General features: G+C 34.5%; 1 protein-coding gene across 2 annotated transcripts in view; it reads left to right on the top strand.

Moving 5' to 3' along the window:
• Positions 1-25,933, top strand: part of CSMD3 (CUB and Sushi multiple domains 3) — a 720,137-nt gene that overhangs the window by 276,491 nt on the left and 417,713 nt on the right. For both annotated transcript variants that reach the window (XM_037381737.1, XM_037381738.1), the window contains 2 exons: positions 7,404-7,481; positions 12,422-12,509. In XM_037381737.1, the coding sequence (XP_037237634.1) occupies positions 7,404-7,481; positions 12,422-12,509 (166 nt within the window). The remainder of the gene's footprint in view (positions 1-7,403; positions 7,482-12,421; positions 12,510-25,933) is intronic.

Below are 25,933 nucleotides of genomic sequence, written 5' to 3' on the forward strand. Positions count from 1 at the left end.
TATTAAAATAAAATAAAAACACATTGAATTTTAATATAAATGTGAAATGCACACATTAGGTTAGAATCATATGTGTATGGTATATGTATATAAAGTATACATATATATTGTATGTAAAGTATACATATACATTTTGTTCATTATATATACAAAATATATAAAGTAGATTAAGTATACGATTATGTTCATTTAACTATCATTTTGTGGAGAAAATTTTACATTCATTCTCATTTGCATTTTCTTCCATTCTAAATAAAACTTTTTGACTGTGGGTTAATAGTAAAATAGAGCCTTTTCTCATCAAAACTACTTACACCTGAAAATAAATAAAAAGTCTAATTTTATCTGTTTAATAGGTCATAATGATTAGTAACTATGTTTAAACTTCTCTACTTTTAGGACAGAGTCAAAAAGTCATTTTCACTATTTTAATCATTCTATTTATTGTCCACCACCTCATCATGTTTAAAATATTGTAGGATCAAGAAAAAAGTATTTGTTATAAGTTGTACTAATGCAGTGTGTTACTGCAGTAATTAGTAATACAGTGTAGCAGTAAGTACAGTCATGCAGTAGCTGCAGTAATTTGAGGTATAAATCTTCTATACAATCTGCTTTGACCAGACACTTTAGGGTTGAAAGTGAGATGGGTGGGGGTATAGAGTAAAAAGGAAACCAAGATCCGCTCATGTAAAAAGCAAAAAATGCAATACTATGACAAGTGGATGGTTCACCACTCTGTAGTCTGATTGTTCATCTTCTGAATGGCTCTTCATATTTAAGAAATCATTAACCTACACAGTTGCTGCTGTGCTACAAAACCTGATGAAAATTCATGTTCTCTAATACCAGCTTTCAAGGTGCAGAAAAGCTCTAGAAGGTAGTGCTACATCAGTCAGTGTGTTGGGTCACAGTGAAGTTTATTTGGGTAATCACTAAGCTTAGAGATTTTTAATGTAAATTTATAGAGCCAAAAGTGTCATCACCTAAAAACTAGATAGCCTGCTATATTTTCCTCCCCTGCCTCTCCCCCCCCTGCCTTTTGTGCAATCTCTTGATGCAATGATCCCTAAGATACCTGGATATCTCACGCTTGTGTTGTCAGAGTTTGGAAATTCTGGATAATAGTTGCATTACATGTGTAGTGAACATGAATTGTACACACACAAAAAAAGAAACTGACCTGTACATGAGCAGTAGGCTTAATGCATTCAGGCTGTGGATATGCTGTGGATGTGGATCAACTTCTAGAGGAAATAGAGTGAATCAGACTTACGCCCAAGATGAACTGGAAATATCATGCATCAGTTATTTGGCATATGTGTACATGAGTACCAAATACTGGAAGTCCAGAATATATCAGACTCCTGTTTCCATCACCAGAAATAGCAGCTGCAGCAAGTAAAATCTGCCATCATCAGATACTGAAGTTCTTGACTGGTTCTGCACCAGTCAGAATCAGTTCTGCACTGTATTCCAAACAGCTATCTTCTGTCTCTTCAGAAAGAAGTTAATGGGTTAATTATTCATTATTTCTAGGATACCATAAATCCAGCAAGTACACTTATTGAAGAAGACCATGTAATCCTGAATCTACAAGTGTTTTTAATTTCAGCTTCCCTAGCATTTGGACCCAATACAAAGAAAAACAAATGGTAGTAATTTCTGTTTTCTATGTAACAGTAGTGTGCTGGGAAGAATTTTGAGAATACAGATTCAAAGGAAAGATTAACTTTTCTTTCTCAGTCATGTGAGAAAAAGAAAAAAATAAATCTCGAGATAATATACTCTCAAAGACTTTCACCCCAGAATTTCTTTTAACAGCTACTTTTGATTCAGATATTTTCAAAGAGAATCCATTGCAGTTGACTTCAAGTAAATGTCAAAGATAAGAAACAAAAGAATACAGAGATTGTGAGGGGGCATCAAACTTTCCCTTTATTTCCAGGGATATTACATGTTTTCTAAAACACGTTGTATGGGCATATATGTATATACAATACAAACATTTAGGTACAGTCAAATAAGCAATCTACCTCCTCTTTTGAACATAATATTGTATTTCTGCAGATGTCATCTAAGGATGATTGTATGTGCAGTCATGAAATAATGGCTTTGATAGTATGATGTTCTCCAGCTGCATTAGCTGAGTGATAGTGAATATATAATATAATATAATGTAAGAAAGCTTCAGGAGTGGGGAGGGGCTGTTTCATTGTTGGAAGTACTTTGAGCTACACATAAGTAAAGAAGTTTATAAGGTCAGAAGAGGCCTAAGTTTCCCTGGTTAATACTCTGTATAGTTATAGTAATGGAACCTGAGTGTCTGTTTTGCATAGAATGATGATGTTTTAGTTATCAGCATTTTGAACGCAGCTTATACTTTGTATAAAAGTTTACAAAACATAGACAAGACAAGCTGGACAATTTACTTACAAAAATGCTGTTGCATAACTGAAATAAAGACATGTATTTGTAGGTTGTCAGTGTTTTAAATAAATATCCTTCACGTGGCTACAGACCCCACTGCTTCCATATTGTGGAAGCAAATTTTCTGTCTTGAAATTTATGTCTTGTGTAGCTCTCAGGATGTACTTTTACACTGAAGCCAGAATTGTGTGAACTGAACAATTTTTTCATTATTGAAAGTAAATTTCATTTCTAGTGTCTGAGAGCTTGTTGTACTCAAGGTAGTGCTAGGGAAATTATACGTCTAAGTAGTGTTTCTTTTATAATACACGTGCTTAAAACACATGTAGATACATTCTTTTTTTAACTTGATGTCCTTTTTTAATATAGTACTTAGCCTGAAAAGTAAAATGCAGTAATTGTCTAGATTAGTCCTTTCTCATGACTGTTTGTATATAGGCTGTACACATATGACTATGCATGAATATGCAGAATTACACCTTTTTATAAAAAAATTTAAGGCAGTATTTTAATTTTTTTTTTGTCTAAAACTTTGCCTGTAAGTGTTTGAATCTTCCTTAGCTTACATGAGAGACCATTTTGGTCAACAACTTCAATAAAATTATTCTAGATGTATTTCAGTTTACATATAAATTTACTACTTGAAAAGTGTACATGAGTCTTGTCTGTCTATTGGCTGAATATTAGCTTACCATGTGATGCAAAACTTCTTACCTGGACTCCTTCCATTACCAGGACTGTTCATATCCTTCCCATGTCAATAAAGCATTCAGTTCCATCTTTCATACTTGCAGAAGACATTGACCCTTCTAACTTTAGAAACAGTCACATAAATTATAATCTTTCATGCTGTAATAAAGCCATTTGAACAGGAAAAAAAGCACAAGCTTCCAAGGTGGATGCTAAAGTACTTTTCAAGTTTTTTTAACATAATCTGTGATTCATTGTCGCACAGTTCTGATGCTACTGGTTACATTTCATCAGGTCACGTGATCACAAATACATTCAGGATTGTCAGAGGCTTATTTGGATAGGAAATGTACATTGGCATTCCTGACCCCCAAAATAAAAAATCCAAACCAACTTGCTGACTTTTAAATCTATAAATTAAAAATAAACCAACCAACCAATCTACAAGCCATATGTATTTAAAGTGGTATTAAAGAAACTTCTAAGCATTTCCTTGCATTATAGCAGTGGACAGGTGGTTAGATCAGATAGAAGTTTATAAATTTTGATTAAAATAGATTTTTTTTAGTCTTTCCAGTTAATTATATGACAGCGTTACTGAAGATTTATTCTATTTTAGACATCATGATTAAGCCTGGTCTCTGAACAGTTTGATTTCCTTGATGTAACTTTTCAGTTTTATTTTTGGCTTGATACTTGGATGGATTTAAGGACAGGGCATAAAGGAAGCTTTGAGTTCACATCTGTTTTAATTTATGAATATTATTCTTCAAAGCATTAGAGAATTTTCTGCTGCCTTCCATCTACACCGGTATGCTTTCTCAGGGGTATCCTACTTTTTTTGTCTAATCGATTTCCCTGTTTCTTGGCCATTCAGAAGTAAGAAAATATAGTAGGCTGACCATATTTCTTTCAGTAGCATTATCACATCTGAACTGCTTGTCTTGAGAGAAATGGGAGTATCAAAATCTAAATTAATCTCATGAGAAAGTAGGTATCTTAGGCCAGATGATTCGAGCCCTTAAAATCTCTGTTTCTCTTTGTGGACTAGCTTAGATGTGTAGAACTGTGCTGTTTGCTGACATGAATCCATCCTCTGAGACTTCTGAAAACTGATAACCATTCTTAGTACTTACTGTCATGTGTATGCTGAGCCTGTTTTTGAACAGTTACCATTTTCCACACTGGTTTCCACATTGGCATGTGCAAAATAAGGCCTAGTTTACCACATATTAAAGAATATATTTATGTGTTTTGGGTGTTGGATTTTTGGTGATGGTGGGGTTATTTTTATGTTTATACATGCATATGCCATCTGACATGTAGTTTAGTGAAGGCATGTTTGAACCAAATACATTTCTGTAATTATTCCTTCACAGTGTATTCACAAACTACTGTTTAATAAATCAATGTACAAAACCCAGGTAGAAGTAAAATTTTTCTCTTGTAGTGTAAAGATGCTTCAGAGATCTTGAGTTGCTCTCTTTCCTAGTGGTATTTCATAGCCTTGGCATAGTGATGCAAATAGTTATAAAAATTTTTTACTGTTTTAAATGTCTTCACCAAAACACTCTTAAAACTATTTCCAGTTCCATCTTAGATCTTTTGAACTCTGTTTCTTGTCTAGACAGACTATGGGTATGCCATTCAGGTGTTTCAGGACGAGTAGAAACAAACAAAAACCCCCAAATTAGTCTTCATTCTTTAATTTGTTGTTATGATGATTTCTAAAACTAGAGGACAAGCGTCTCCCTAATGTGAGTATTTAAACCCATCCCACCACTTGAAATCATGTATTCAAGCCCACTCCCATTTTACTTAGGTGTGGAAAAATAGCTAGGCCTATCTTCTGATTCATGAGGAGTTATTTTACACTGATGCTCAGAGAAGACCAAAAGAGAAGTTTACAGCTATATGCCAACATTTATGTGTATGTCAAAATAGCATCTTAGAAATCTCACACAATGATGAGAGAGCATTACTGCTATTCCAGTATGGCTGTACTATGTGAAAGTACAGTTCTTGGGTCCATGACTTCTACTGAGAATTGTATTAGTTGTAGACTTCAATTAATTTGGGGTGGGAGGGCTTATGGTATTAAAGGTTAAAAAATATATTAAAACATATAGTACTTTGTGCCAACAGGTATGTTGTGCTCCTGCAAATAATGTATTTACCAGAACCATAAGCAATACTTATAGGTTACATTATGATACACAAAGAAATTTACATTTTGCATCTTGAGAGAAAAGCCTGTGTGTATTTACAAGAAAATGTGGTCTCTTCCATCAGGAGTGTGAAAATATTTATCATCACCTCCTATATCTATCCTATAAATTGTCTTTTTTAGTAGTATGTTTTCTCCTGAATCTTGTTCTGCTCTTGTGTGTGGAAATAAATAATTTTATTTATTTTAAAATAGCAATAATATTTTGCTACTTTGGTATTTATGCCTCATGTAAGGGTTTCTTTGACTGTTCATTTTCTATAAGTTAATGGGTGCTGAGAAATTTTTTCATGACGTACTGTCTTCTCACATTAACTTCTCTTAGACCTAGTTCATTTAATCTCTGTTGACTTCATCAGTAGTATTTGCTTGTACGCAACATAAAACAAGTTCTTCCATAGAGTTTTTAAATGTATCTAATCTATCAAGTCACTTGAGTATGATGTACTTAAAATTAACCTGTACTTGAAATTTTTCTAGAAGGTCCATTTTTATGTATTGTTCATTGCTCACTGGCAGAGTGTATTGGGGAAAAGGGGCACATAGTGTAATGACTGAAAGAAAAGGTTTGTTGTGCTTTTTTGCCTTTTTAACGTCTCTTAAATTTTTGGTTTACTCTCCTTTTATTAGTTGTTTATTTTCAAATATGTATTGAGGCCACATGGTTTACCTGGATTAACTGCCTTTATCATAAAGCCAGCACAAAACAAGAACTTTTAGAGAAATAGTTCAGCTGTGGGGTTAAGAGTGAGGTGGGAGCCAACTAACTTCCATATTACACTTTGCAAGTAACAATTTTCAAGCTAGAAAGAGGAGCATCTGCAGAACCAACAGCAGAACAGTGGATTGTATTTTACTTTTGCATTCAGATCTCTGTAGTTAAAACAGAAAATTAGCCCGGTATGCTTAATTTATCTATGATCAAAATATTTCTGTTTTGTCTGTGTGATCTAAACACAGAGTAACAAATCTCAGTATTTCCTGAGTAAAAGTTATTCTTCCGTACTAAAGCTAGGAACATAACTAAGGTCAATTTTGAAAACAACTAGTGGAGGTAGTTTCAGAATGGGGAGGTAATCTGGATGCCTATAGAATTTGAGAATGTATTCCAGTGTGTTACTTTTAGAAGGACTTTTGTGCACTAAAACACTGTAATTTTATAGCTGTTGCCTCTGTTTTGTCTTTTCCCAAATGTAATACTGATTTTCAATGTAAATTTTAAAATCTGAAGTAACAGGCAAAATATGTCGACAAAAAATATGATGACATTTCTACTGCTGATTAAACCTTTTCAGAATATATGTGGATTAATATATGCCCTATATTGCTTGGATGCTTATGGAATTCAGATCTGAGCATATATGCATATATATTGGATTTCAGTGTGCTTTAAATTACATGTCATGGGTGACTTTTTTTCCTTTTAAATTCTCTATGACTGGAAAGAGTAATTGAGTTAAAATTTCACAGAAAAATCAGCTGTTTAAAAACTGTTTTAGAACATTTTTTTAAAAGGTTGCTGACTTTTCAGTTGGCAGATATGAAAGTATTCTGCAGGTTTTTTGGCATTTTTGAGGGTTTTTTTGGTGTGGTTTTTTTGTTTGTTTGTTTGTTTGTTTTGTTTTTAATAGAGGGAGTGGAAGACGAGCATTATTGTTTCTTAACACAGAAGACCAGATAAGATTCAACTGTTCAGCTGTTTTAGAGCAACCATATCTATCATTCTTTTAATTTTCAAGATTCCATAAATGTGTGACAATGTTTTTCGCAACTATGTGGTGCATAGAAATAAACACTTTTGGCCATTATTTTTTTTTTTTCTTGGTTATGCAGGAGAAAAATTAAGTTACAGGTCTTACTTCTTTTCTTTGTCAGGTGTACAATTTGGTACTTGTTTTTGTAAACTGTTTTCCACCAAAAGTACACAATATGAGCTTGTTAGATAGCCAGTACTCTAGTTTGTATATACTTCCATGATAAAACTTGTCAAATGAAATTAACTATTTTAGACTGTATTGCCTGATACTTGTTTTTGTTTTGTTTTTTTTTTAACTAGTGAAAAAGGCCATAGATTTTAAATCTAGAGGATTTAAATTGTTTCCAGGGAAAGACAACAGCAACAAGTTTTCTATCTGTGAGTGTACTCCTTTTTTGTTACTTTTTTCTAGTGCAAGAGTGAAGTTTGTGCTGTCTGTGTTGTTTGTGTGTTTTCAAAATCGTTTATGTATTTCTGATAATATGACTGATTTAAATCTGTTTCTCCAGTCTGCATGGTGAATTTTTAAATATGGTTCTACTCTAAAGGCAAGCTTTCTATAAATCTGGCATTGCAGAAAAACATTTTGTCTGTAATTTCACACAAAATTTGCAGTATTCACAAATAAATAAATATTCAGCCTACCAGGTGTCAGCTGAAGTCTTAGCTGCGAAAAGGAGACATGCTATTTTAGTTGAAAATTAGTACTAGCAGCAAAAAGCTATATAAACCAAAGGGTATAATCATTTAGAAATGTGTAACCATGTATTTTTTTGAAGAGACACACATAAAGTCACTTCCTGATTTTTTTTTTCCTTCATTGACTTTGACATTTTGAACTGATTAACTAACTGTAGTTTTAAAAAATTCTGGAGATGCTTAGTGCCTTCAGCTTTAATTATAGAAAAAAGAAACTGAAAGTGCTCAGCATCTTAGAGAACTGAGTCCTGATTAACTCATAAGGAGGAGTCAGGCAGCTTTCTAAATTAAACAGGTATGAGTCTAAATACATTAAAGAGTATTTTGAAAAAGAAAACCCAAAAAACAACTTGCCATTTTTATAGAGTTCCTTTTTTGACTAGAACCGCATTTTAAATATTTAGAAGTAATTGGTTAAAATAAAGATGATTTAAATGCTTAGCCTATGTCTGCTTATACTACATTTTATTGTTCTTCACAAGAGTGAAAGGAATTGCTTTTGAAGCTCCTTAGGTTGGACACATTTGCACTAGTTTTTTGTTTAAAGTGTCAGCGATAGATTCAGTTTCCAGAATTTAGTGGGGCACGTTGCATAACCTGTAATGCAGTTTTCAGTTTTAGATTTTAAACTGTCAGCATATGTGATTTTTTTTTATAAAAAGATGTCTTTAAGCAGCAAGACCTTTTAATGTTTATGAAGTAAAAAAAAAAACCAAACAAACACACTTCAGTTTTTATAATGTAGCATATTGCCATATTCAACTTTTCTGTAAACTGCATCACCTAAGTAGTTCTGTAAGACATTCTTGGTTTTTCTGAAAACTATGCATACTGGGTTACTGGAAAGTAGAATGATTATTAAAGAAGAAATAACAGTAAGACAATTACAGTAGAGTTTATAAGGTGCATCACTGAGATCTCTGTCTGATAGTCCATCTGTGCTTTTATAGTTACAAATGAGAATAGTACAATGGCTGATAAAACAGTTTCACTACAAATTTATTTTGCACAAATTGCTAAATATTCCACTTTATAAACTTTAATAAGAACTACTATTTAAAGTGCCAGACACTTGTGATATCTAAAGGTGATTGTTACAAAATTAGTGATGAAATTTATCAATATAATTTTGAAAGTCTTTATATAATTTCATATGTTATGATATTCTATGTAAAGCTGAAAACTTCTGTATCTTATTATATTGGTTATGCAGAATAGATTATATGAGTCAATAATAACTGAAGGTGAAAACCTTGATGATTTGTACCTTTAGTGATCATAATCTTGTCATAAATAGATAACTAATATTTTATATTGTAATCTAGCATTTGGTTAGCTAGTCACTTTGGTAGCTGAGGAAACTGAAGAGGCAGTATGTCATGAAAAACCTATGTATTTAGCTGTTGACTTTAGATAAAATATCCAGTGTGGCCTCAGCTGAATCTGTACTTGTATTACAGTCCTTTAAAAAAATAGGTTCCTTTAAAAAAAAGGATGACCATCATTCAACTGTAGTGGAAATAAGATAAGGACAAGTGAATACCTATTTTACATTATGCCTTGTATTAGCAATATCTTTAGAAATTATCATCTAACATTTCTCATGTGTATGTCTTCTCCTTATTTTACTTTTTTTTTTTTTTTTTAATATATCAGGTATATAACATTCAATACTAATGCATGGGTGACTTATACATAGTAAAGCCAGAACAGTAATATTTGATATAATGATAAAATTCGAAACAATTATTCATCAACTTAATTTTGCAGGTGTTGAGATTAAAAAAAAAAATAGCATTGGAGGACCTAATTCACTCTGGATGAGAACTCTGGAACTTCTTGCTCCTAGTTTCATGACCAGACCATGAATTAATCCTTTCCCTAGGGAAGCCTTTAATTTAGTACAGGAAGCCTTTCATTTCCTATTGTCATATGATTATCTGGGCTATAAAACAAACAAACATAGACAGACAGATATCTGGGGAAGTACACAGAACTGTATTTCAGTACACTGAAAAATCAAACGTCTGGAAAAGTAACATAAAAAAAATAATAAAAAATGCATTTATTTTTTGCTAAGTACTTAACAGACATCAGAACAGTTTTAAGTTTGTACTTAAATATATTTCTGATTTGGAATCAAATCAGAAATCAGTTTAATTGCTTCTAGTTATCACTTTTTCTTCTGAATTTTTGCTGTGTTATATGTCTTATTTTAATTTTGTCACTGTAATTATTTTATTGATTTTCTTTAACAGAAGCCTTTAAAATTTTATTTTTTAATATTAGTAAACCCATAATTATAATTTAAAATTCATCTAATAAAATATTTTTAGGAATTGAACTTTATACAGAAGATGTCAAAACAAAAAAAAATATTTTCAAGCTTCCATTTTTTGAGAAGTTGAAGTATATAATAGTTCTTGTGTTTTGAAATCCGGTAGAATTTCCTTTTTTCTATGAATATTCACTCTGTTACCTGTGTATGGGGAAATATAGTGTACAGAATTCCAATGAATATTTGAAATATTAAAACATGAATTGCAATATAAGTAAATATTTCTGTTTAAATATTTTTGCTTTTTTCTTTTTTTTAAAGAATTTCTTCTGTGTGCATAGATATATGATACAACCCCCAAATGACACCACTTTATTTTAATTTCTTATTTATTCTTATCAGGCATCATGAATAATTTCCTTACCATAGTTTTAAGATATGTTTAATGTCAGAAAAATTAGCAGACTTTCAAAAAACTGAGAAAGTATCTTTTTCCCTACTTGTTCTCAGTGCACATCCTTTCCCTTCCTGCATGGCTCTGTGAATCCTAACTGTCTACCCAAAGTTTTAAGGTCTTTTCTATATATATAGGCTACTTATGATGATTCTGAATTTCTCACATCTTGATCTAGGCTTTGGAAATAGGGAAAACCACCGAGATATTTCAAAAAGAGAGTTCATTCTAAATGCTCATCCAACATGTTCCTGCTAGATGGCCTTGTGAAGTGCAGTCTGTGGAACTGGAATTGTCATATATATATATATATATATATATATATATATACACACACATATATATATATATGCCAACACTAGCAGGAACTTGGGTTTCTATAGCTAATATGGTTTCAACACATGTACAAGTACTGCAGAAGGAAAAGACTGAAACACAGTAATATGGACGAGTTCTAAGGAAGAGCCCTCCTGGCCCAAATGTGCCCTGAGCATATTGATGCAAATGAACAGAGGTTGCCTTGGTTTGCGGTTAGAACAACCTTGGACATGATACAGTTCTTTCCAGGCAGAGAATAAATACTGTGGTTCCAGTTGACAAGGGCTGAGCCTGATACAGGTTTTCTATCAGTGTGCTAAGTTGAGATGTTTTCCTTTTAACTCTCTGCAACATTTGACCTTTGACTTCTCAGGGGTACCAAACCAATTCTGTCTTTTCTGTATATGTAAGAAGACAAATTTCAAAGAAGGGGAAACCCCTAAGTATTCTGAATGTTGCTGTCCTTCATTAAAAGCTGACACTTCACGAACACCCTTTAGAAATATAGTTAGAAACTAACATTTGTTTATTCAGGTACATTCAATTTATAATGTAATGTAATTAGCATAATTATATGCAAACTTTTTCTTGAAAGTTATAATCTTTTTTATATATAACAAATCAGTTGGTCTACTTCTGCAGAAATAAAAATGAATAAATATGAAAATATCTGCTTAGGATAAATCTGTTGGTTTCATGTCAACTTGTCTTTCATGTCAACTTGATAGAACATATTCTTCTATCAGGCCATGAATTTACCAAATAGCAGACCAACCTCCTTTGCTACTGTTTTTTTGGGAATTGCTACCTCCTGGTTCAATGAATTTAAAAAATTAAATACAAAATTAATAGAATTATTTTGGCCTATATTATTTTTCTAAGATATACTTTTGCAAGCTGTAAAAATTACAAGTATATAATGCAATGAAAAAATGAGTGAAGAGGTGATTGGGTATGCTGAGGGATAAATCGCTACATATGCATTTTGGAAAACCATGCTGAATGGTTCACAGGAAGTTTCTCTCTGAAGATCCATTTCAGTTTATTTTAAGATAAATATATGCAAATCAAACTGGCATTTTGAATTTACCTTCAGATCATCATATTTTGGGGGTAAGGACAATTCTCTCAATATGAGTCTATGAATTCAAGTTTTATTATAATTTAAAGAGAAAAGGTCAGCTCTTATTGGAGGATACATTTATTAGATTATTTTCAGAGTAAAATCTTACAGCCTTAAACCTGATGAACACCCCTCTAAACATTATTTTTTCTAAAGGAATAGTAATAACATTTCCATAAGGATTCAATAATACTATAAGAAATCAAAATAGATGATTAGTATAACTTACAAAAAACTTACATTATTTTTGGAAACAAAACCCACAAAAAAACCAATAAACACAAACAAACCTTAAAATGCATACTTTGCTTATTATAGGGAGGAGAAACTTAGGCAGAGAATATACTTTTTCCTATTTGTTAACTGCTTAACTCTGTATTTCCTCAAACCTATATTATTTAATCTTTTTTTGTTGATTTTGTTTTATTTTGTTTTTTTTTTTACAGTAAATGAGGGAGGTATTAAACAGGCATCCAATTTGTGTCCAGATCCGGGAGAACCAGAAAATGGAAAACGGATAGGCTCGGATTTTAGGTAAAATATAAACCCTACCATTGTATCATTTCTCTAATACTGAACTTGGAAAATGTATGTTAAAAATTTATTGCTGTTGTTGAGCTACTCTTTCAAACCTGAACCTCTCAGTAAAAAGTGAAATGGAATTCTGTATAAACTTATGTAGTGCAATATAGCCTGTACTTAGGATGCAAAGAAGATAAAATACCTATTTCGAAGAGAGCATATATCTCTGATAATCTGGCAAAAAATGGATTGAAGGTAAGTTAAAATAAGTTTCTCATGTAAATACTATATTAGATTTACAAATATTGAGCATACATATGGTACTGGAGGTTTTTGTGAAGGCAAAGCAGAACTGAATGCAACACAAAAAGAACAATAAAAACTTACAGAAGAGGTTTCGGTTGTTATTATAGAAATACTCGTTAGAATCTAATATAGAATATTGCATTTTCTATGGTATGTTTTTCAGGAACCCAGAAGTTTGAAACATGCAGATGTATTTCCCGAGTAGTCCTCAGAGTGATTTAGCACTCTTAATGCAGACTATTTTTGGATTTATTTTGCTATATTCTCCTCCATTCTCAGCTATCTTTCAAATTCCTTGTCTTTAAAGAAAAAAATACTGCAGTACTCTTTCAAAATATTATGCCTTTTTCTCAGTGAACATACATGACTCCTACTGTCAGTAACAGCACTGGTTCATGTACTGTATGAGTAAAGACACATACATAAAAACTTCTTGAAAATGTTTTGAATTATTTTTCATCTCTTATCTAAGTTTCTGATTTGTTTCTTTTTCAGTTGTTGGAATAATCATTTAGTCACATACTAAAAATATTAAACATACATATTATTATATATTTGATACAGAGACAAATTTTAGACTGTATTAAAGCATTAAATATAAAGCTATTATCTTGCTCTCAGTCATATGCTAATTTCACATTATGGTTATGTTTGCAAATCACTTCAAAACACCTAAGCAAGGAAAGAGAAAAGGAAGAAATAAGTAGGAGAGAGATTGATAATTTTTAAATGAATTGGTTTTATTACATTCAGGTTTGGTTTGTATGTATTTTATATTTTAGATATCATGCAGCACATTTCCTAACATTTGCAGATAATTTTTTTTAAGAGTAATATGGGAGATGAGCAAAGATTTTATGAATTTATATTACTTCATTCTTTCACATAACTTCTTGTACTTTGTTTTGTTTGGTTTTTTTCCCCCGCCCTATAATCAAACAGAACATGTAACTGACAATGAGATCACAAGTAAATGTGCTAGCTGGCAGTTAGTTAGTTATAATTCTTCATTAGTTATTATAGTCTCTCTATTTCTCTAGTTTTGAGAACAGAAAGAGTTAAATTATTCAGAGAAAGATTTATAACTAATTTTATATAGAATGCCATTTCTGACATTACCTGACAAAAAAGATTTCTTGATATTTTCAGAGAAATCGAAATAAATGAATTGTATTTCTTAACTATCATGATTTCTAAAATCATTGCTTAGGCCAGTGTTTTGTATATTAACCTCAGAAATATGGCTTGATAGCAAAAGGCTTAGACAGATAATCTGCAAGTCCTTTTCTAGTGTTGTCTCTGCAAGTGACACTGAAAGACCTACTTGCAAGACCATTTTAGTTAAAGTTATGTGAGGAGCAGTACCTTGAAGGAGATGCAATGATGATGATCATGCCCTCACATTTCTTTTTAGGCTACACTATTAGGATATAATTTAAAATTATTTTCACTATGTGCTGTGATGATGTGACTGTCATTCTTTTGTATTTCAAATGAATTTATAAGAAAGTGAAAGAAGGCATTGAGATTACTGAACAATAGAATGCAAGATGTACAAGATATCAAAATCAATGTTTTCTTTTTAAGTGTTTTTTTCTCCTAATTTCTCACTAATTCAGTGGGGTTTTTTTTTTCCTGTTTGGAAAAAAGTCCCCAAATTATCTGTGAGGGAAGGTCAGCTTTTTCATCAGCTCCCATGAATGTGATATTTAACGCTTATATGTATAACATAATGATAAAAGCAGTCCCATCATAATGGACAAGAAGAAATATCTTAGACATTTCAAATGTATGTAAATGAAAGAACATGGCTTACAAATACAATATCCACTGGAATTGAAAAAAGTGAAAGTGAAAAAGATGTGTGTTGGTTTTAATGACATTTTTGGTGATGTTCACTGAAGGTAAATAAGCTTTTGATCAAAAGAAAATAAACAGAAGTTATATCTGACAGATTGTTATGCTCTTGGTCTTAGGGTTGTAATTTTGGGGGTCAGAGATGTTTATTTTGGTGAGAAAGTATTTTTCATCTTCCGCCAAAGTATATGTTTTTAGATCAAACTGTACTGTATTGAACCTTATTTTGATCACTTCTGGACATTAGTGTAGAACCAACCTTTTTACAAAGTAAAAAAAAATGAAAAAAAAAAACCCACAAAAATCCAACTAGTACTTAATTGATCATTTTTCTGTTGAGGACAGATTCTAGCAATAGTCTAAAATCCTGTTGATTTTAAGGGCAGCCTACTTGCTTCCTGGTTTCTCTAACAGGTTAGATTGCAGAGCAGTAATAGTTTCTGAAAGCACAAGCTTCTCAATGGCTTCACTGCCACCTCAAATTTATGCTTGAAAGCTGTCCTTGAACTAATTCCTTTCAACTAAGTATTTCAATTTTCATAGTTCAGTTTCTTTCAAGATAAAACCGCTCTGGTCTGGATAATCTTCTCTAAATAAATCCCATCTAATGCAACTTCACCTTAATAGGCAGGCCCATTCAGAAACAACCCAGAAAGTACTAGTTCTCTTTCAAAAGAATGAGTCTTTCCAGTGGCTTTCTAGTAGCCTCTCTGTATAATGCAAAAGCATTGTATTTGGAAATAGTGGGAGGACAGATATACATACACACGTGCATAATTTCTAGCCTTTTTATTGACAGGCCTTGAAAAAGGAAACAATTACTCTTGTCTTGTATTCCTTTTACACATATTAGGGATAAATAAGGTGGTTTCCTCTCTAAAGCTTGTTAAAAGTCTTATAAATGTGAATGGTGGGATTTGTAATTGTAAATAACAGGACTGGTGAATGTTAGTAATACATATGTCATTTATCTCAAGTTGAACACTCAATACATTGGAAAGAGGTCTTACAAGGAACAAAAGGAAACTAAAAGTTTTCAGAAAATTGAATAAAGTTAATTTTTAAATTAACCTGTTTCAGTAATTGCTGTTACCATGATGGTTGCTCAATTGCATCATAAGCTTCCAAAGTAAGAATGCTACTAATTCTTTAAAATAAATAAATAAGACATTGAAAGAAAGTGCTTCTATTTAGCTAAAAAAATACACTACTATGGAAAATTTTTTCTAGGTTTTATATATAGAATATTAGCACACTTTTCCCTTTGCCTTCTTAAAGTCACTCTCTCTGTAATATAGGAAATAGCTTTACTTTGAGTTTGTCTTTTTCTTCCCTTCTGATAAGAAAGTGAAAATCCCAATTAAAATATCTTAATTTTAAAATACAGTATTCTGAAGAAGGGTTTAGATCTATCTTTAACAAGATTAATCAAAATCTAGTTTCAGTAGAATTTAATCTATTTTTGAGAAGAACATGCTCTTGTCACTTCTCTTCAGCTTTCTTCAAATATGAAAGTGTATATTTGGAAGCATTTTATTGCAATTTCAATACTGCTCTGATTGTAAACTCTGTCTCTGTCTTAGCACATTCTTTTACATGGGTCTTATACAGACTTAGAAAATCTGTAATGTAAGCTTTGAGACAAGCTGCAGCATTTCATGACATTCTTTGGGACCTGACACTCCATGTTCACCTTTTTGGATATTTTTTCTAATGTCAGAATTCCCCATGCTATATTTTGAAGTTTCAAAGGTTTTGTTTCTGTAGATGCCTATTTGAGCATGACAGGTCTTTACAGGTTAAAATAAAGTCAAGAAGACTTACTAATAGCTGCCAGCTATTCCTGTACTGAAAATTACATTTTACCTCAGAAAGAAAGCACCTTCACTGGAAATTTCTTAAAATTTATATGTACTAGTGTTCATTCTGCTGGAATTTCCAACAGCTTATTTTACATTACCTGTCATACAGTAAAAACCACATCTTTTCCACATGAGTGTCCAATTTTAAAATCAATGACCCTATGAAAAATACAAGAAAGATGTAATAGATGAAGAAAAAAAGTTTTCATGTGGTCTTATTACTTTTTTTAATTGTTGGGGTTTAGAGGCTTTTTTTCTTTACTTATAGTGGAATAAATATAGCCGAATTGAATTATACTTGGACAAATGTTTTATTATGAAGCAAACACGTTCCTCCACCACCCCAAAATACTGGCTTCATGAAATGAATGAATAAGCCTATCTCTGTCCCTCTACCTCTGTACTGTAGTCCAACTACATATTGAAAGATGAGATTCAGATCAAACTTGGATCACAACAAAGCAGGGAATGCGGTTGGACAACCACAAAGATGCTAGTGTGGTCGTAAAAGCATAGATTCTATTGAGAGAAGGAAGCATATCAAATTATATTAAAGACAATTTTTATACCAATTAGTTGAATTACAGTATAACTAATGATAACTTCTTCATTCATTTTATATTATAAATTAATTTATAGTTACTTCCTTTGGAAAAATGACTTGCAAGTATAACCACATTGATTGACTGGAAGTTTCACACTTTGTTTTCTTTAAACATTCTCTGGATCACATACCTTTCTCTGCAGATGTGCAAGGTGAGCTTCCAGACTCTGAAACTTCAAGCCAAACATTGAACAAAACTCAGACAACTGGCAGCATGAGATGTAAGGCTAGTTTAAAGGGGAATAGTATGTTTAGTTTGTCAGCAGTTATTTGGTTCCTTTCCCAAGCAGAAGCCTCTGACAGTACAAGATTTGCGGGAAACAGTGACTCCTTAAGAACTGTTAAAACTGAATTACCAATGATCTCCAGAGCGCTGGGAAATCCTCTGCAACAGAAATTTAGTCATCATTTTAGTTTGTTAAGCAGCTGGTCACTAACTGTTTCCTCCTGGAGTGTGGGGACTTCATTCTGCTCCTCCTCATCCCTGCCTTCCAGCTCAGGGGGCTGAGTACCCAGAGGAAGCTGGTCTTGCTATTGAAGACTGAGGCAAAGAAGGCATTAAGTACCTCACTCTTTTCCTCATCCTTTGTGAAAATGTTCCCCATCACATCCTTAAAAGGATGCGGATTATCCTGGGCCCTTCTTTTGTTTCTAAGTTATTTGTAAATAACATTTTTGTTATCTTTTACAGCAGTGGCCAGCCAGGATTCTAGCTGGGTTTTTGCCTCTCTAATCTTTGCCCTGCAGAACCTCCAGACTTTCTTAGTGTCCTCCAGAATTGCCTGCCCCTTTTTCCAAAGGTCATAAGATCTCTGTTTTACCCTGAGTTCCAGGCAAAGCTTTCTTCAAACAGGCCAGTCTTCTCCCTTGCTGGCTCATCTTTCAGCACATGGGAACATCCCGCTCCTGTACATTTAAAGACTACCTTCTTGAGAAATGTGCAGCCTTCCTGGACATCTTGGCCTTTCAGAAGTATCTCCCAAGGGACTCCATCAACCAGGCTCTTAAACAGGCCAAAGTCAGCCCTCCAGAAGTCCAAGGCAGTGGTTCTGCAGACCCCCCTCCTTACCTACCCAAAAGTTGAAAACTCTATCCTTTCAAGATTGCTATGCCAAAGATGTCCCCAAATCACCACATCACCCACCAGTCCTTCCTTCCCTGTTTGTAAACAGAAGATCCAGCAGGGCATCTCCCCTGGCTGGCTTTCTCACCAGCTGTATCAGGACGTTATCTTGCACACAGTCCAGGAACCTCCTAGACTGTTTCCTCTCTGCTGTGTTGTATTTCCAGCAGACATCTGGTAAAGTTGAAGTCCCCCATGAGAACAAGGGCTAGCAACTGTGAGACTTCTCCCAGCTGCTTGTAGAATGTTTCATCTGTCTCTTCATCCTGGTTGGGTGGTCTGCAACAGACTCCCACCATAATATCTGCCTTGTTGTCCTTCGCCCTAATCCTTACCCATAAACACTCAACTCTACTGTCACCATCATCCAGCTCTAGGCAATTGGAACACTCCCTGACTGCCTCCCCTTCCTTGTGTATCCCTCCTGAAGAGCTGGTAGCCATCCATTGGAGCACTTCAGTCATGCCAGTTCTCTCACCATGTTTCTGTGATGGTGATTATGTCATAGTTTTCCTGCTGCACAGTGGCTTCCAGCTCTGCTTATTTGTTGCCCATGCTTTGGGCACAGGCATAGATGCATTTCAATTGTGCCATCTATCTCTCCTCCAACCTTGGCCTGTCCCCCGCCTCACCCTGGCCCACCTCTTAAGCTTGGTTTTATTCCAAGCATGCACTTTTGAAGCTATGAACTACTGTGGGACTGTCTGTTGTAGATGCAGAAGCTTTATATGAGTTCAAAATAAATTGAACAACTTGAATAAGTCATATAAATATTGATTGGAAGGGTCCTTGAGAGGGCATTGACTCCAACCTGCTGCCCAAAGCAGGACTAATGCCAAACACTAAATGAGATCAGCTGTGGCTTTGTTTACAGCCAGTCCTGAAAACTCTCAAGAATGGAGATTTCACAACAGTCTGGGTATGATGTTCCAGTTCTGCCCTGCCTTTCTTACAAGAAGTATCTTGTAAGGTAAAACCTTGAATTTCCTAAACTGCCACTTGTATATTGTTTGCCACATTAAGGAAAGTTTGGCTTCATTATCTTTGCAATGGTTCTTGAAGAAGTTATGGTCTGCTGTTAGATAGTATCTTAGTTTCCTTTTTGTCAGACTAATTAAGCCTAGCTGTCTCAACTTTTTACTGCAGGTCATGTGCTCTGAGCCTCTGACTAACCTCCACACCCTCTAGAGTTTTTATCAGTATCTCTCTTGAAGTGTGAGGCTAAACACTGGGCTTAATATTGCAGATAAAGCCTCACCAGCAGAATAAAAGTTTCAATTGATCTGCTGTCACCACTTCTAATGTAGTTGAGTAAATGGTTTGTTTTATTTGGGATGAGAACACATTACTCATCAGTAGTGCAGAACTTCATACCTATGTTGAGTTTCATGAGGTTTCTGGTGGGCCAGTGCTCAACTTTGTCAAGTGTCTGGATTGAAGCTTTGTTATTCAGTGTGTCAGCTACTTTTCCTGATTTAGTATGTTCCATAAATTTGCTGGGCTGGAAGTTGCTGCGGTCTCAACATCAAGGTTGAGGATGAAAATACTAAACAGTCTAAGACCCCATATTGACATCCAAGTGCTCAGCTTATAACTGGCCACCAGCTGAATATGAAGCCATTGATTCCTACCCTTTGAACACAGCTGCCAGGCCAATTTTGAATCTATCTATTAAGTGAATATTTTGTCAGTTCCCAAAGATACTGTTGCAGAAGACAGTATCAAAAACTTTGCTGATGTTGAGCACTGTTACCCTGAGTGCTATGGCATCTACCACTGGTCCATGTAGCCAGTTATTTTGTCATAGATGACAATCAGGTTGATTACATATGATTCACCTTTGGTATATCTGTGTAAGTGCTCCTGATTTCCTGTTTGTGCTTTCCTAGAGGACATGTTCTTTCCAGGGATTGATGTGAGGTTCCTAGCTTCTCTTTGCCTTACTTGAAAATTCATGTAATATTAGCCTTTCTACAGTCAGTAAGATCTTCTCATCACCACAGTTTTTCATAGATGATACCAGCCTTGCATAGAATCAGCCATTTTTTTCCAGCACCCTTTGGTGAAAGGTATCTGGCTCCCTGCCTTTGAATAGAGCTATCTTCTTTCACCTGTTCCCCAATATTGGCTGTGCCTCTTCTTCCCAATCGTGTTTGTACACACAGATGTGTAGAAGCAGATGTGCTGTAGAAATTGATGCAGAAAAGTCATTGAGTACTTCTGCCTTTTCCATATTGGACTGCAGCACCACAGGGTTGGCTCGCCCATTTATTAATGGATCCAGATTGTATATGAACTTCCTTTTGTGACTAATATATCCACAGAAACTCTTTTTCTTACTAGTGTGCTTTACCAGTTTTAGCTTTTAGCTGTGGGCTGACCCAGGAGTCTAAATTAGACACTCATGGACTACTAAATTAGTAGCTCAAGATCAGAAGTACCTAACTATAGATGATTGAAATATGGTAATGATGAGAAGATGAACTATAGATGGTGGCCATATTCTAACATTTTTCTCTAAGCATTCACTTTTCACCACTGTCAGTGTTAGCATACTGGACTAAATGAACCCAGTCTGGCCGTTGGCATCATCCACAGACAGGACTTTTTTTTCTTAATATGTTCTGCTTTTGAAACTTGTTGGAGATTTTCCTGCCATCCTTTATATTTCTCTTTTTTTGGTGATGCATGTTTTTGGTGTATATAACAATGAACAAATTCATAGTTATATCATGCTTTGGTTCACTTGATATTTACAAAACAGGTAGCCTACACAATTTGAAGGGGCTTCATGTGTTAAGCAGTTTGGATCAAATGTAAGTCAGGGTATCAAAGTGCATTTAACTGTCCACACTGTTTTTTGGTTGTTTGTTCCCACACTCTGTTTTGGACTACTCTGCCAACTTAATCTAAAATAATACCTGCCCAAAATACAGAGGTAGACTACAGCAGAAACAAGTTCCCCCAGACCAGCTTCTGTGATCTTATTTTCTGTCTGCAGTTTTTAGTTCTCTAACATACCAGCAGGCTTTGGTCAGATTTCTACACGTCATCATGCAGTACTTCTGAACATGCAATAGATATCATAAATTTCATACTATCAAGAATTTCTCTTTGGCACGGAAACATTAAAAAGTGTTAATCTTGAAAGGTCATGGAGAACAGGAGAGGTGCTGAGGCCTGGAGTTAAAGCCAACGTCACTCCAGTCTTCAAAAAGGGCAAGAAGATGGACACAGGAAACTTACAGGCCAATCAGTGTCACCTCAACCCCTAGAAAGGTCATAGAACAGCTTATCCTGGAGGCCATCTCGAAGCATGTGGAGGAAAAGAAGGTCCTCAGGAAGAGTCAACATGGATTCACCAAGGGGAAATCATGCCTGACCAACCTGAGAGCCTTCTATGATGGAATGACTGGCTGGGTAGACAAGTAGAAAGGAGTGGATGTTGTCTACCTTGAACTCAGTAAGGCTTTTGACACTGTCTCCCATAACACCCTCATAGGTCAGCTCAGGCAGTGTGGATTAGATGAGTGGACAGTGAGGTGGGCTGAAAACTGGCTGAATGGTAGAGCTCAGGGTTGTGATTAGCAGTGCAGAGTCTGGCTGGAGACCTGTAGCTCGTGGTGTTCCCCAGGGACTGTGATGGGTCCAGTCCTGTTCAACTTACTCATCAGTGGCCTGAATGAAGGGACAGAGCATACCCTCAACAAGTTTGCCAATGATGCAAAACTGGGAGGAGTGGCTGACACACCAGAGGCTGCACTGCCATTCAGCCAGACCTGGACAGGCTGGAGGGCTGGGTGGAGAAAAACCTCACAAAGTTCAGCAAAGGCAAGTGTAAGGTCCTGCACCCAGGGAGGAACAACCGCACAAACCAGTACAGGCTGGGGCTGGCCTGCTGGAAGGCAGCTCTGTGGAGAAGGACCTGGGAGTTCTCATGGACAGCAAGTTGTTTCATGGGCAATGCATACAAATATGTTAAGGGCGAGTGTCAAGAGGATGAGGCCAGGTCTTTTCAGTAGTGCCAAGTAACAGGGCAAGGTGCAACAGGCACAAACCACAACACAGGAAATTCTATCTGAATATAAGGAAAAAATTCTTTGCTTTAAGGGTGACAGCATGTGAACAGGCTGCCCAGAGAGGCTGTGGAGTGTTTTTCTCTGGAGACATTCAAAACCTGCCTGGATGCAACTCAGTGCAACCTGCTTTAGGTGAACCTGCTTTAGCAGGGGGTGTGCTAGATGATCTCCAGAGGTCCCTTCCAACACTGACCATTCTGTGATTCTAGGATTTTAAGTTCCTGAGAGACCCATTTTCTTAATACTTTCTTGACAAGCTCATGATAGTCAATATGCTGGCCTTTATGGATGCCATTCTTACGGTGGAAGTCCAGAAGGATTATACAGTTTTCCTGCAGGTGTTTGGTTTGGTTTTTTTTTTGGTTTTGTTTTTTTTTTTTTGTTTTGGTTTTGGTTTTTTTTCCCCTTTTTTTGATCTTTCAAACAGGAAGTACTTGTTTGATTTTTAATATTGTCTTTTTTGAGTTGATCTGCCATAGAAACTGATCTCTGGTTCTTTTTTCTTTCTTGGGCTGATGTGTTATCATCTGCTTATATAACTGCCTCTGTCTGCCCTCACTCACATGGCACACATTGCAGATTTTGTAAATTTTCCAATCGCACTGTGTTTATGACTCCAGTATACTTACAGTCATATACTATCAAATATCAGTTTAATATTAAAACTGATTTGGACAAGTAAAGTGGACTGGATGATGTCAGTGTTATTTATGCTTTTGGAGGTGATAACGAAAACTGTCAGACTTGTAAAGTCTTCATAATAGTTTCAACCCTTTGGAATTTTTCCCAGTTACAGTTTTGATACCACCACTTCAATTTTTTTTAAAAAATGGTGTATTTCCTGCTCACTGTACTCTCAAAATCAGTCCATGGTTAGTTAAAGGAAATATATTTCCATGTGTGTATTTGGTTGTTTGTTTCTTTTTTTTCAGGTGCTCCTTTTTTGTTTAGTTTTGGGGTTTTTTTGTTTTTTTATTTAATGAAATAATTGAAAGCGTTCAGATTTTTCTCAACATGTCTTTCCACAGCACATAGAATCTTGTGAAAATCTAATCTTGAGAAAGTTGCTCTTCCCAACTGCTACCTTTTGAACCTTCCTAACCACTTAGTCCCTGGAGTAGCTGAGTATAATTTTTAACATTAGCGATTGATAATTCATCTTTCTATTTCATAACTTTAACATTTTCTCCAACTCTGTGATCTGCCTTTTGGCTCTTTTTCCTCAGTCTCATAAAGGGCCTTTACATTATGCTTATTTTTGTTTTTCTCAGTTTTTCACTTTTATATCTTCCTCTGTTTTTCATGGACTCTGCAGCTCTTCTTTATCCCCTTCTTTCACAAACATTCTTATTTCTGATACAAACAGGAACTGTTTGTGGAATAGTTTATAGAGCTGTTATACACTATCAGATCCTCCTTTTCTGAAATGTTTCTTCAGGTGACTATATAATCTTTCATGCCCCCATTACTTACTCTCTATGTCTCTGTAAAGCCCAGGTACTCCCCAATTTTCGTCAGCTATATTGTGCTAACACCATTCCTTTTCAAACACCTAACATTTCTAACTCCCTTATTCTTCTGTTTAGTATCAATTTCCTTTAGTAGCTATTTTCATCATAGATGTATTTGAATTGATTACCTAACGAAAGTTAATCTCTGGAATGTGTGCTCAGTGTTTTTAATTTTTTCTCTGCCTTTGTAAATTGAACAGAAACTGAAATTACTATTACAGCACTAAAATTCCCATGTATAAGGAAAGAAAAACAGGACTTATTCTTTACAAGCCAAAACCCTGAAGAGAAAATTGAGTTTTAGTATGCATTTCAGTAAAAAAGAATGTTATACCTTGTGAGATCAAATTCAGGTTTGAAGATCCCAGGCAAATCAGTGATATTATATCACTATTGAGTTATATCCTGAGATGTCTTCCAGCCTCTTTGCAAAGTGCTGGTTTTAAAGACCTGTAAAGGAGCCTGAAACTATTTATTTACATAAATGAAGAACTATACCAGTACAGAGGCTTTGCTTCCAGAATTTACAAACCAATTTTTTTTTTTAAATAGGTAACATACATAGCAAAAGCTGGAAAATAGGATAGAGATCTATGAAAACCATCAGAGGAGGGTCAAATAATCCTATGACTTCCAAGGTCACACAGGAAAGCTGCTATAACATAGACTTTTGGGGAGTTACTCCATGTTAAATCTTAGAATACCCAGGTAACTGCATACACAGTATGGCCAAAGTCTTGTAAGTTATGTGTATGTATAAAATCATTTATCAAGGCAAATGCAGTTAGGAAAGACTCTGAGATCCTTTGGGAGGTTATACATTAAGAAAAGTTTAAATAAAAACCTGATGCTAAGATCTGGTAGCTAATATTCTATACAAATGTGTGTTATGAAACAAAAGCCACCTTGTAGTTTGACTAGAATAGAACTTCCTGCACTTACTTTGAGCATTGTCCCAGAAAAAGTTAATTCAGATCCTGATTGAACATAAATGTAAATCTAGGCAGAATTCTTTAAATTCAATGAGTCTGTGATCTGTTATTTTGATATGTTTGAGTTAGAATGAAATGCCCTGCTACTATGCAATTTTGATGTTATCTAATACCCTGTTGACCAAATTAGAAGGGAAGATTTTCCAAGGAATTCTACAAACACACACCCACCCCCTACCCCCCACACCCCTGCCACCAACAACTACTTCCTTTTCTTCACAGGTAATTAAAGAAGCTATCTTCTTCTGTTCATTTATAGAAGAATTAGTAGAGAAAATCTAACCTTATGTAGTTTTGAGGTATTCAGATTTTTACATTGATTTTTAAAACCCTCATATACAGACATATATATGTAAACAAAATCATCGGGAAATGACAACAAAAATACAAGGACAGATACCATTAAAAAATTATTCACTTCACCATATTGTTTACTTTTGTATCATCACTTCCCTTATTCCCCCATAAATAAGGACTGCTCCTCTGTTTTCACAGAATATCAGCACACCTGTGTCTAATTAGGTTATGAGTGGGTCATTGTGCCCTAGTGCTTTACGCTTACTAACATCCATAGTATTAACTGTGCCTTGACTAGGAAATACCATTGGTGATACAATTTGTGTTTACTATTACATATAAATGAAATATTTGTTAATATTAGGCTATTTAAAATGATCATAATAAACAGAAAATTCTTTCCACTTTTATTACTTTTTCCTTTTAGAAGACTTTTCAAAATACTGTGTTTTGTTGTATTTCTTATTGTAAAATGCTAGTCTCGGTCATGTGCATACAAGTATCTTTATGCAGTCACTGAAGTTTGGTAAATAATGCTGTATTTTTTTTTAATGGTTTCATCATATGTTTTTAATACCAATACAAAGTTTTGTCAGTGCCCACTATAACGGTGATAAAAGCAATGATACACCTTCAAATTCCATTTACAAAATATCCTTCAATACAAAATGCAGTATCACCATACATGAGATTCTCAAAATATTAATTTTTAGTTTGCTTTGCTCTTAGAATTTTTTCAGTAACAACTTAGCTTTAGTCTTTTAGGCTTATTCCTTAATTGTAGGGGAAAATAAGAATATTTCCC

This window comes from Falco rusticolus, chromosome 3 (assembly GCF_015220075.1).
Source record: "Falco rusticolus isolate bFalRus1 chromosome 3, bFalRus1.pri, whole genome shotgun sequence".
Classification (NCBI taxonomy): Eukaryota; Metazoa; Chordata; class Aves; order Falconiformes; family Falconidae; genus Falco; species Falco rusticolus.